General features: G+C 39.1%; 1 protein-coding gene across 1 annotated transcript in view; it reads left to right on the top strand.

Moving 5' to 3' along the window:
- Nucleotides 1–8,743, top strand: part of LOC310635175 (netrin-4-like) — a 57,745-nt gene extending 49,002 nt beyond the window's left edge. Inside the window, exons 6-10 of the mRNA XM_083353834.1 lie at nt 1,525–1,738; nt 2,999–3,135; nt 4,421–4,489; nt 5,394–5,564; nt 8,000–8,743. Of these exons, the coding sequence (XP_083209960.1) occupies nt 1,525–1,738; nt 2,999–3,135; nt 4,421–4,489; nt 5,394–5,564; nt 8,000–8,136 (728 nt within the window). The 3' untranslated portion in view covers nt 8,137–8,743. The remainder of the gene's footprint in view (nt 1–1,524; nt 1,739–2,998; nt 3,136–4,420; nt 4,490–5,393; nt 5,565–7,999) is intronic.
- The last annotated feature ends 4,455 nt before the right edge of the window (nt 8,744–13,198 follow it).

The following is a 13,198-nucleotide window of genomic DNA, read 5'->3' as shown; positions in this document are numbered from 1 at the left end:
TCTCATAGTTGAGCCAGATATTCTGCTTCTGTGTGTGTATGGATGTATGAATTGGCACTAAATGATTGGTAGGCTGCATTTGCATTTTGTAATGTATTGGGCCTTTTACTTAAACTGTTTTCACGTGTCTTTGAATGCTGCTTGAGATTGCTTAATTAGGGTGTCTGTGTAATGGTTGCTGGCTGCCCAGACATGTAGTCTCCAGGACGATCATTGGTTGGCTCTGGGGCGGGAATAGGTTCCTTCAAACCTATTGGCCACTGCCTAGTGGCCAACCATATAAGTAGCTGTGTAGAAGCCTCTGTTCTCAGTTCTGTTCCTGTTACTACAATAAAGCAATTTTCCTGTTTGAACCCTCTCGTCTTGCCTCCTGTTTCCAAGAAACCCACTACACAACAGTTTTAACGAAGGCTATAGCTGTTAATAGTGGAGTAGACCGATGGCCATATTTCCTCACTTAAAAAAGGAAATAGATGTCCATAGTACTATCTAACCTACTCCCACATACCTGTTTTCCCAGTTTGAATCAAAGGACCAAGTTGTTACTAATCTTTATGGGAAAGAGGGTGAAGAGAATCCAAATATAGACAAGGTTTAAGTTCTTGTACTGGATTAATAGAAAATGGAAAATCTCCTTATTGTGACTTTTTGAGGCCTAGGTTTGCAGTCCTATGAATAGATAGACGAGGTCCTTGGTACTCTCTGATCTTGGTTATTTTCTTGCAGACATTTCATTACCCAACTAGGTAGCATCATCAATGCTAGAGGGGAGTGGGGTTTGCCCTTCTAGCACTGATAATGTTGGTTGGGTAATGAAACATCCACAAGAAAACATCCAAGGTCAGAGAGCATCAAGGACGCACAATTGAACCCTGATCTATAAATATTTGTTTCTATTGATAGGTAGATGAGTTGCAATTTAAGTGTTAGTAGGATTTATTTAATTCAGCTTTACAGGATTGTAGTTTAGGCTTACCATCTTATAGTTTGGCCAGTTTAGAACATTTTATTCATAAAATCAATTCAAAAAATGCAACACTGAGAATAGGAAAGCAATAAAAAATCCTAAATAAGCAGGCAGAAAAGTAAACAAGCAGAAGATTCATTCCCTGCAGAAATCCAAATGCTTCATGAGCATGTTATTTATGGCTAGCGATAGAGACAGACATTTGGTTTCCATTTAAACAGAACTGACCTATTCATATTTCCTGACATATTTCAGGAATCGGAACACAATTATCCTTCAACTTTCACATTCTCTGAATTTTCCGATGTATAAGAGGAAATGCAGGCAGAGATTCATCAGTAACAGCTGTATCTAGTGAATATTTGGTATAGGAACTTAATGATCTTTCATCTTAAATAGAGTGCCACAAAGCAAAAAAAAAAAAATAGTCACACCAGTATTGTAACATGAGTTTAAAACTTATTTGACTTAGCCACTTCCTGACCTAGAGCCCTTACTTCAAAGTTTTCAAGGAGAAAAACCCATATGGTCTTATTATTTTCTACTTTCTTTTCCAGCCTGCTCCTGCCATCCCATGGGCTCACTGAACATAACACTGAACCAAGCCCAGAAATGCCATCCAAAGACAGGCTTCTGCTACTGCAAGCCAGGTGTCACAGGAACCCAATGCGACAGGTGTCTGTTGGGGTATTGGGGCTTTGGAGAAAATGGCTGCCAAGCCTGTGCCTGTGCTAGAGACTGTAACAAGCATACTGGAGAATGTCTCCACAGGTAAACCAGCTCTCGGTAGTGGAAGCAGAGGGAATTTGGGAACTTAGGAGTGTTCTTGGACAGGATCTCCAGGGCAATTCATTTTGGGTCTTTCCACCCTGCTTGCCCCCCACCTGGAACTGACTCTTCCTGCTTCCTGCAGAAGATCCTGTCCTTGCTTCTGCTAGTACTTCCTCATGCTGGCAAGAGCCCCTAAAACATGCCAGCCAATAAGCTCTTTGTCACTTTAAATGTCTATGGAGATTCTCAATCATCCAGGTCACGGTTGTCCCAAAGATACTTCTCCAAAAGGCAACTGGACTTTCTTGTTGTTGTTGTTTTCTTTAAAAAAACATTTTGCTTTTCATCCAAGAAGCTTCTTCATTTCTGAAATGAACTAAAGAAAGTCCAGTTGCCTTTTGGAAAGGACCTGTGGGATTGTCATTTCAAACACAATAAACCCTCAAGCTATCAAGCATAGGCATTTCGACTGATCAGATATTGCCTAGAGGAGACCGTTAGGCAATCAGCTATGGGAGAGCCTTATCACTGCTCTAGTGCTTTCCTTGGCCAGGCACAAGAAGACATTGGATTGGCTCCAGTGCCTGAATTAAAGAATACCATCACAGCTGTCTATAGGATTAATTAGTGGAGCTTCGGGAGATCAGTAACATTAGTATCTTTAGTTAAGATAAACCAGGGCTTTTTTTCTCATAGAATGCTCAGAACGGAGTTCCGGCACCTTTTTTGGATGGAACCTTGTAGGGTAGGCAAGGCAGGTTGTATGACATGTGTGAGTTCCAGCACCTTTTTCTTTTACAAAAAAAGCACTGAGATAAACCATTATATTTGATTCTTGGAATAGCCATCAGTGCCTAACATAAAGTATACATCAGGAAGAAAATTCTGGGTTTTTTAAAAAAAGTTTTCAAATTATTTTGAAAACAGATAAAAAGAGGGTGAAGGAAATGAGATTCCATAGCACTGGGGTTACCATGGTGAAGGTCGTGGTCCTAGTTTATTCCAGCTTTCTGGGCAGCGCCCTCGGAAGACCCCAATGGATCAGCAGAGCTTCCAAGCAGTTAGAAATGGATGAATTATTTTCCAGAAAGCATTGCACACATCTTTTTGTGTAGCAACTGCTAACAGTTGGTTAAATGTTCCATGTTTCATTGGCTCATTGGTCCTACTTCTGTATTATTGAAATAGATTGAACGGATGGTTAAAGAAAACATTCTGTAATCTCATTCTGTTCTTGTCTGTCTGCTCTTCTCTTTCCAGTTATGACAATTCGGCTTTTTTAAATATTCCTATTGGTGGGAGGATCCCTCACTTCCTCCATACCCCAGCCAACGAAAGTGAAAATGAATGGCCGTGGAGTGATCATAAACAGGGTTTTTCAGCCTTGAGACACCCAGGTATGATTTCAAACCCCTCCCCCAATCCCATAAATAGACTGAGAAAATTACAATGTTGATAAGGTATGAGAACGTTTTGGATTAATTAGAAATATTTATGATATGATTTACAAAGCATTGACTAAAAATGATAAAAGTTCTAGGAACTTTCATGGCCATGTATTCTGTATTGAACACTGAAGGAGCTGGTGATACAGTTCTACAGAGGAATTTATTGAGTCTGTCATTTGTAACTCTATAACTGTCTGATTTGGTACAACAAGTAAACAGGACAGACCCAAACTTCAACAGATAGCTAAGACTGCAGAAAAAAACAGTTGCAACCAGCCTGCTTTCCACTAAGGACCTGTATGCTGCACGAACTTGCAAGAGGGCTAAGAAAATATTTACAGACCCCTCACATCCTGGTCATAAACTATTTCAACTTCTCCTCTCAGGATGCCACTATAGGGCACTGCATGCCAAAACAACCAGACACAAAGACAGTTTTCCCCCCCATGCCATCACTCTGCTAATCACATAATTCCCACAGCATTGTCTTATGCCTAATGATATCTAACCATGTAGTAGGACTGTATTACTATTATCCTTCTCATCTTTCCTAAAATCCTCCTCCTATTTTATGACTATCACTTTGTTGGAGGTATATTATGATCTGTGATTGTATTTTATGATTTATTGCTTTGTTGCTTGTATGTACACTGAGAACTTACGCACCGGAAACAAATTCCTTGTGTGTCCAATCACACTTGGCCAATAAAGAATATTCTATTCTATATTCTATATACTGCCTAACATCTTTTAAAACTGGTGGAATCCCAAAATCTCATGTTCCAAGCAAGCATGAACAGTTTCTGGGGCTGTTTGTGGTTCTTTTTTATGTGTGTTTTATATATTTATTATGTTGAATTACAAGCTGCCCAAAATTGTTTGGACTCAGGCAGCTTATTAATTGTATAAAAATATAAATAAAAAATAAAGTCATTTTGGGGGAAAAAGTAATTCTCCAAAATGAGGGGGGGCATTTGTAATCCTTTATTCTAAATTCTTTTAGCAGATTAAATTAAACGGAGAAAGTGAATGCTTACATTCAATTATTTTACACAACTTGAAACATTTACACAACATCTCAGCTCAGGAGCTTACACTTCTACAGCTGTTTCTTAAGTATTAATTTATTGCAAGCATTTATGAAAATCTGGGTGACTGGTTTCTCCCTCTCCCTTGTTTTGTTTTTAATGCAACCCATCTTCTTTGACACATTGGTTTATGATCTCCCGGCTAGAAAAGTGTGTATGCAAAGAGAGGATCCTAGGAAGCGTCAGCAATTTTTGTCAAATGAAATATGCCTATGGTAAGTGAAAGAAATTACTTTAAAAAACTGAAATGCAGCATAATTTTCTTGTTGCTTCTTCCATCTTCCAAAAATCTGAACTCTTGAGTAAGAATGCTTCTGGGTCAAAGAAACTTAGGTTCTAGGCTTCCCCTTAAATAAAAATTAGGCAATTAATGTCAAAGAGGCCATAAAGGTAAAGGTAAAGGTTCCCCTGCACATGCGTGCTAGTCGTTTCTGACTCTAGAGGCCGGTGCTCATCTCCGTTTCAAAGCCGAAGAGCCAGCGCTTGTCCGAGACGTCTCCGTGGTCATGTGGCCGGCATGACTAGACGCCAAAGGCGCACAGAACGCTGTTACCTTCCCACCGGAGTGGTCCCTATTTTTCTACTTGCATTTTTACGTGCTTTCGAACTGCTAGGTTGGCAGAAGCTGGGATGAGTAACAGGCGCTCACTCTGTTACGCGGCACTCGGGATTCAACCCGCCAAACTGCTGACCTTCTGATCGACAAGCTTAGCATCCTAACCCACTGAGCCACCGCGTCCCTTCCAAAGAGGCCATATTAAGGCCTTTTAAGGATTTCCTTTTCTATGCACAGAATGACTGACCCATGCACACATTTGGCCAATCGTAATTATATGCCCTGCTCTCCTTAGCGGTGCAACTTTTCTTCTGTATTGGGATGCAAACCTTCTTTATATGCCAGGCTCACTCTGTAGATCAAACAGGAAATCAACTCTGCAGGAAGGCTACTTTTATTGAAATTATAACAAGACAATCTTGCAGGTCTGAATGTGCTGTACCTCCTCTTCCTATACTCCAGTCGATTAGGAAGGCATCTGCCTGACTTGTCTCCCATGTTATCTTGTTTCTCAGGGCTTAAAAAAATACCTTTTGGTTAGATCTGTTAAATCTGTCTTGCAGTTTTAAGAGCAAAAGTTCTATCTGCTCATGACAAAGGAACCCATGCTGAAGTAATTGTGAAGATAAAGAAAGTTCTGAAATCAGGCAAAGTAAAAATCACCAGGAATAACCGAAGCATATATCCAGATTCTTGGACCAACCGGGGGTGTACATGTCCTATTCTAAATCCTGGTAAGTATTCAGCCCCACTATTCTAGCAAGCTGAGGATCACTGTCACATCGCTAACACACAATGATGAAACTTGTGCTTTTTCTCACTCACATGCACAGGAGAGATCCTTTAGTTCAGTGCTGGAGCATAGCATTATCATGTAGTAGGATCCATCTCTACCTGTAACGATTTTAGTTTTTTATAACCATATTTTATTATTTTTTTATAATCACAAATCCTTAATATTTTATCAGCAACATGTTGTCTGGGTTCCAATATTTAGCTTACTAATACATGTTAAACTCCTTTCTGTCTACCTCATTTTTCTAGCCATTGATAAAATATATCCCGTATTCTAAAGTATTCTGAATCTTCTTTCTCCCTCATTTTCAATGTAAGTCTGTCCATTTCTGCACAGACCAAAATTTTCCTGATTATCTCTTCCTCTGCTGGTAATTCTTCATCTTTACAAATTTGAGCAAATACAATTCTCACTGCTGTTAATATAACGATTAAAAAGCTCAATTTGAAGAAAGAAAAATTTTTCTCAGAGAATTGCTGTCAACACAAGATTCATGGGTTCACACGTGCTAAATCAGGTTTGTTAACAAGTTTGCTGAAATCAGGATTTGTGCAATATGCTTAGTGAAGCAAACTATGATGGCTACAATCATAGAACTTAGAAAACATAGAATAACAGTTGGAAGGGACCTTGAAGGTCATCTACTCCAACCCCTGCTCAAGCAGGAGATCCTATACCATTTCAGACAAATGGTTGTCCAGTCTCTTCTTGAAAGACTCCAATTATGGGGCACCCACAACTTCTGAAGGTAAGCCATTCCACTGGTTGATTGTTCTCACTGTTAGAAAATGTCTCCTTAATTCTAGTTTGCTTCTTTCCTTGATTAGTTTCCATCCTTTGTTTCTTGTCTTGCCTTCTGTGCTTTGGAAAATAGTTTGACTCTCATCTTTGTGACAGCCCCTCAAATTTTGGAACACTGCTATCATGTTTCCCCTACTTCTTCTTTTCACTAGAGTGGACATACTTAGAACTTGTTAAGCCCAAATCAATAGATCACATTATTTCTGCTAATCTGTATGGCAACTTCTACACTCTCCATTTGGGGTCTGTATTTATTTATATCCATGGGGCTGAGTGGATACAAGGGTTACAGATGGCATGGCTGTGAGGCAGAGGTGTCCTCAATGGCTGGGCTTGCATGTTTTCCATTTTATGTATTTTTCATGAAAGACATATAGGTACACTAAGCACAATGGAGACATAGCACATATATTTATTTACTATTACTTTAATTACAAAAGTGCAGGTCTGACTCCTGAATTCCATTGATATGTCAATGAATTTCAGTGGCCTCATCACTGATCTTTGAGGGCTCGGTGTGTGCAAAACAAGAATGGCTCTTTGTGCTTGGTCTAGCACATTGTGTGAACTTACCTGCTGCAGTTTTTCAACTACAGTTCATGCTTTGCTATACTACGTGCACTTCAACAGTCATGGAATATTCAGTAAACTATAGGTAAACCAAACATGGGTTAGCACAATGTGTCAGCTAACCCACTGTGAGCCAGCATAAGACTGGATATTGATGGGATATCTTGTGACACAGGAGCAAAGTTAGGGATTATTGTCTACATTCTGAAACATTCTTCACAGCCTGATGCCTTTGGATAAGTTGTATTTTAATACCCGCAGTCTGCACTGACTAGAGATTACGAAAGTCAAATTCAATCGTTCTGAAGGGCACCAGTTATAAGAATGCCTCAGAGAACTTGCCAGACATGTGCATGGACTGACATGCAGATTCTGCTGTCTTCTCATTCTTGAATTCTTCACAGCATAGGCCTAATTAGGTCTCCAGCATCTTGTTTCACATTTATCTCCAGATGTTTACTGGTCTTTTTTTTCCTTTACCTTATTTTAGAGAACCAGTAACTATTGCTTTTCCACAATTCAGTTGGCAACAATTTAGCGCACCACTTTGAATTGCATACACATTAATTCATTTGCATTCACGTTTTAAAATGTTTTCTCCAACCTAAAACTACATGCTTCATGGGATGCCACAAGCGGGCTTGAAAATAAAGTATTGAGTTTGGCTCTTGAGCATTTCATGGACACGCCTGAGTATCGTCTTGGCAATACCATGAAATCAATTTTGCTATTGCTGTTTCTTCCAGGATTTTTAATTTTCCAGTCTAGGTTAAGTACAAAATTTCCTTGCTCTGCAAGGAAACTCATTCACCTTGTAATTAAGTAATTTGCGTTTTAAGTAATCTTGAGCACACCGTGCTTAGGTGGAAAGGGAGAAGAAAAGTTAATGAATGATCTTAATTAAGATTATCCCTGTAAAGTCTTCTGGAAAATCTTTGATTCTGTACCTTAATTAATATTGAGAATTGATTCTTACAAAATGTAATCCTTTTTTCAAACCAGGTATAGACTACTTAATAGCAGGACAAGAAGATGCACGGACGAACAGACTCCTTGTGAACATGAACAGTCTGGTGAAGCCCTGGAAAGCTCACTGGGGGAAGCTTGTTGCAGATATACTACGAACTGGCTGCAAATAATGTATTTTTTTTTCCAAGCCAAGTCACAAATTTGTACACTTTCATAATATGGCAGTAAAAAGCTTAGTTAGTTCTCTAATGGTTAATCATAACTTTTATAATTAAGGAGAATTTAAAAGCAAACTCTCTTTCATTAAGTGCTGCTTTAGGCAGAAATCTTGTTCCAGGACTTCTTTTGCCCAAGACAACAATCCCCTCTCTTTTACACATCTGTAAAAAAAAAAAAAGTAAAGACTGCTGAATTAACCTCATGTACTTAGGCTCACAGCCTGGCGTATAGCTTGCTTTATGATTACAGTATCTAGAGCTTTCAAACCCACCAATACATATACTTGTAAACGAGGCCAATATTATATTAGGCTATTGAAATCAGTACTAACAGAAAACTAGAACTCCTGCACTATTTATTTTTCTGGAGCTGGATTTTTATTTTACAGTAACTATGAAGGAAGAGGAAAAAATTGCTAAGGTCCAGGGCTACAAAACATCATCGGTTGGCCTGTCACATGTGTCTTGCTTATTATATTTGAGAGGCCTGTTTAAAAAGCTGTTATTTTAAGGTACCCTTCATAGCTTTTGGGTTCTTTGATGTCTATGTGTTCTGTTGGAATTTTTTTTTTATTGAAAAGTTTTAACATACAGTTTATCTTTAACAGTCCCCCCTCCCCCTCCCCTCTCCCTCCCCCCCTCCCCCCCCCCCGACTTCCCAGAGCTAAATACAAGGTATAGAAAAAAAACAATCATAAACAACCATGTACTAACAACCATAAACTCTAAAATCCATCACTCTCTAGCTTGTATAGGATAATACAAACCTTAGTAATATTAAATATATATAGAGAAGAAAGAAAAAAAGAAAGAAAAAAAGAAAAAAAAGAAGGAAGACTTATTCAAATGCTACATGAAACTTCTTAACCCTATATTTGTTCTGGATATACTCAATCCATTTTCTCCATTCCATAATATAACGTTCTTGCGAGTGATCTTTCAAGTAAGCCGAAATCTTTGCCATCTCTGCCAGGTCGGAAACCTTTAAAGTCCATTCTTCTATGGTCGGCAGTTCCTCTTTCTTCCAATACTGACCTATTAAAAGTCTTGCTGCCGTAATTAAATTTAACATCAACTTAGTGTCCACAACCGTAGCATCTGTGATTATTCCCAACAAGAAGAGTTGCGGACAAAACTTTATCCTTTGCTTAAAAATCTTCTGCATGGAATTTGTACTGGAATTGAAAAGATTTTGTAGATGTAAAGTGTCTTCGTGTCTACGTCATCAGAGAAGCAAACAGCAAAGTTATTGAAAATTTGAAAGGCAGCCTGAAAAGACTTGGAGCTGCAGGATTCTGGGAAGTGGAGGTCCCTGTTCCTGCTGTAGGTGTCCCCCCTAAACTTCCTGATAAAATTCATGGGAAAAGAAGATGACTGGCAATCCATACGTTAGAATAAAAATAGCTGACTACGCAAAACTTGATTACCATCAGATCCCAAAGATTGGTTTTCTATAGTGTAGTTCCCACAATGGAAGAGTCCAGACAGTTCTGGTTTTCAAGCTGATCCAACCTGGTCTCACCAACAATCTTCTCCTGTTTTGTCCTGCATTTAGCATACATTGCATCAAAACAAATGCAGAAAGACCGCTGTTACGGAGGACTTTAGGAGCCTACCAAGTTCTCTTGGGGGAACGAACGAGGCAAGAACTCAAGAATTTTGTACATCAGCAGAAGTATTGGAATTTGCTTTGGAGTTAGCAGATTTGCGACTGGATTGAATACAAGACATACCAAATTGTTGATTTAAAGCAGCGTTTCCCAACCTTAGGAACTTTAAGATGCGTGGACTTCAACTCCCAGAATTCCCCAGCCAGCATAGCTGGCTAGGGAATTCTGGGAGTTGAAGTCCACGCATCTTCAAGTTCCTAAGGTTGGGAAACGCTGATTTAAAGACTAGCTGCCTCCTCAAATCAGGCATATGCTCCTTTTTTGTTTTCTAAGTAAATATTTGATGTTCAATTTCTGTTGTGCTCATTTCACCTACCGTAGAATGCTCCATATCACCACTTTGTAGCTCCAGTCACTTGCCTTCTTCATACTGCATGCGTATTGAAGACATCTCAAAGAACAGATGATTCTATTCATATTTATTTACTATTAGTCAAGGTTCTTCTAAAAAGCCGTGCTCCAAGGCAGATACAGATGAACACCACTAACATTGCTGTCCTTTGCTCAAGCAGACTAGTCAGAAAAGTACAGTCTGTGCTGCAGAAGAATTGAGAGTGACTCCCTAGCAATAATTTGTACTTCATGAATGTCATAGTATGCAAAACATAGTTGTGGTTTGAGACATTAGATACCGATGCTGAGTAAAGAAGTCTTCTATCCTAAGACAGCCATTAAACCCAGACATTTCCATATAACTTGTGCTGGCGTATGATTGATGTACATTGTTTATATCATTTCTTGTTCCTTTTGAAAGGCACTAAAGTGTTTGCACTAAAAAAATAATCTCCCCTAAAATATGGGCAATAAATTAAGGGAAGATAAAGTTTAATTTTGAATATATAGTTAATGTCTTTTACTTAAGCTTTGGCCAAGGCATTATAAATCTTACTGCCCTTTTAATATAGAATCTGTTATGCATGTCAATTAATTTATGGAGACAGGGCTTTTATTTAGTTCGTCACAGTTTCAGTTAAAATGCTAAAATCATTTTGGACACATTGTATAAACTACATGTTTATATTACACTGTCTGCATTTTTTTTCATATTTTGTCTGATGAGGGTTCTGTCAGATAAAGAGGTAGATGGTCTATTGCTAAACCTAAGGGATTTCATTTATATAAAACATTTTGTTAGGAGCTCTGCTTTTATAGCTGCTTGCAAGTGAAAAGGCAATTGAAATATCCAAAATTTAAATGAAGAGGCAAGGGAAAAATAGTAGAATAGGATACAAAGAAAAGTTAACAGCAACAGAAGTGGGAATCCAGGGAATGGTGTATATTTTGTACATTTTCAGATAATTGAAAGTGTGGATTGGAACTAGGGAGTCCCTGGTTCAAACTCCCACCTACCAAGAGAACTTACTGAATGACCTTAAATTCCTCTCAGAAAAACAGAATTATTGCAAGGCTAAAACTGGGGGAGATCCTCATGCACACTAATTTGAATGTCAACAAAAAATAGAATATGCAATTAGGAAATGGAAACAAAAGCATGACTAGACTAAGCATATGATCTTGAGATATCTGAATGTGATACACCTTGACTATAATCAGCACTGACGTTAACCTGGTGAAAATGACTTTCTACAAAAGCAAGCGTTCAGCTAAAAATGATGGAATTGGTTGAAGTTCGGTCCTGTTACTTGCAATAGGGACGTATGACTTACTGGCTGCAGTGATTTCAACTGAACACACCTTAAGGAGGTATAGTCTGCTACAATATTCAAATGCAGACCTAGCAGCAATGCCTTTTAGACACTAGGGTGGCTCTTTGAGAATCCTATGGTGAACAGAGTGCTGTTGTAATGACTGATAGCATTATGCAAAAGCAGTTTCTAATAGCATTCCTGCCAGAGATGTCTTATTAACCATATGCTACAAAATTGGTTGTATAATAAATCTTTGAACACGGGGGAGGCATCAGTTTCTGATTAAGACAGCCCCCGATTTTTCTTTTGACCTGACCTGGTTAAGTCCTATTCACAAATGCACTCTATCCGATTCCTCAGGACCTGTTTGTTCTCCATGGATAGCTGCTTAGGGGTTTTCTTTGACATCTGTTTCACTGACATTGTATGCAGACTGAAGAGGGGGGTTTTTTGACACTTTTTTTGAAAGGGTCAAACTGGTGCTCATATTTTACTCCAGTCAGTGAAAAATGTATGGCAGATAACAGCTTCCTTGGAACCTTTGAGGCAAGCGAGGAAACACTTCGTATTCAGACTAAGAATATGGATTTGTGTTTTCCTAATTTGTTATAGAGTTTATTTTTTCCACCTTGCTTTTTGTGCTTTTTCAAAACATAAACGTCACATATGTCACATTAACACCAGTTAATCAAAGTCAGCAGACGGATGGGGTGCATGCTACTGTGTGCTTCTGTCCAAAGATTATTTGTTTCAGTAGAGGCATCCATGAGGAGAGAGAACAAATTTGATTCAACAAAATCTTTTTTTTAACAAAACTCTGTTGACCCTACTACATTTATTAAATGTCCCTTAGGTTCAAGTACCCACATTTTGGCAGATGCAAGGCATCAGACCAAAGAAAATAAGTGAAACCACCTCTTTTCTTTCCATCAACATCCATATATATTTGAATAAGCCCTTGCTTGAATGAAAGGATATAATCTCATAGATTTACATGTTTATTACACGCCTGCAATATTTTGTAGCAGAAAAGCTGCTTTAAATCTGATTTGATCATCATGGCTATATAGGACATTTACACTGAAAACTTTAGGGTGAAGCTGAATTATTGGATAGGTTGGCTTAACACAAAAGAACTTCTATCCACTGATGATTCCAGAGCCAATTTGTCCCAGAATTCAGATCACAGGATGCCAGAATTTTCCTCAGATGAGAAGGCTCCAGGTAGTCCTCGTTTAAAGACCCTAATTGAGAAAGGACTTTTCACTGCTAAGCGAAATGATTGTTAGGTGGAATATCACACGACCATGCTTAACAATGGCAGCTCCGGTAGTCCCAGTTGCAGTCCTTAAGACAAGACCACACACTTCTACTCTCTGCAAACTGTCGGCTCCAACAGAGGCCTGAGGTTCTTGCCTAACAACAGCAACTGGGACTACCAGAGCAGGACCTGACGAGTTTCCTTTGGCGGATGAGGCCCTGTTACGGCTGCACCTGCCTCTGGTTCAACTCCCTCCATTTGTCTATCTCCCTTTCTCCATCTCTGCCCTTTTGGAGACCCTGTACCTTGCTGTGACTGCCTACCCCTGCTGCCCCAGCTGACCTTTGCCATCCTTTTCCTCCTGCTGGCCCGGGATCCGTGTGCTGGATGAAGGCGCAGATGTGGGATACGCACAGCAGACCCTCACCTGCTGA

This window comes from Vipera ursinii (assembly GCF_947247035.1).
Source record: "Vipera ursinii genome assembly, chromosome: 2".
Lineage (NCBI taxonomy): Eukaryota > Metazoa > Chordata > Lepidosauria > Squamata > Viperidae > Vipera > Vipera ursinii.
Note: the sequence above shows the minus strand (reverse complement) of the source record. Positions and strands in the feature narration are given on the sequence as shown.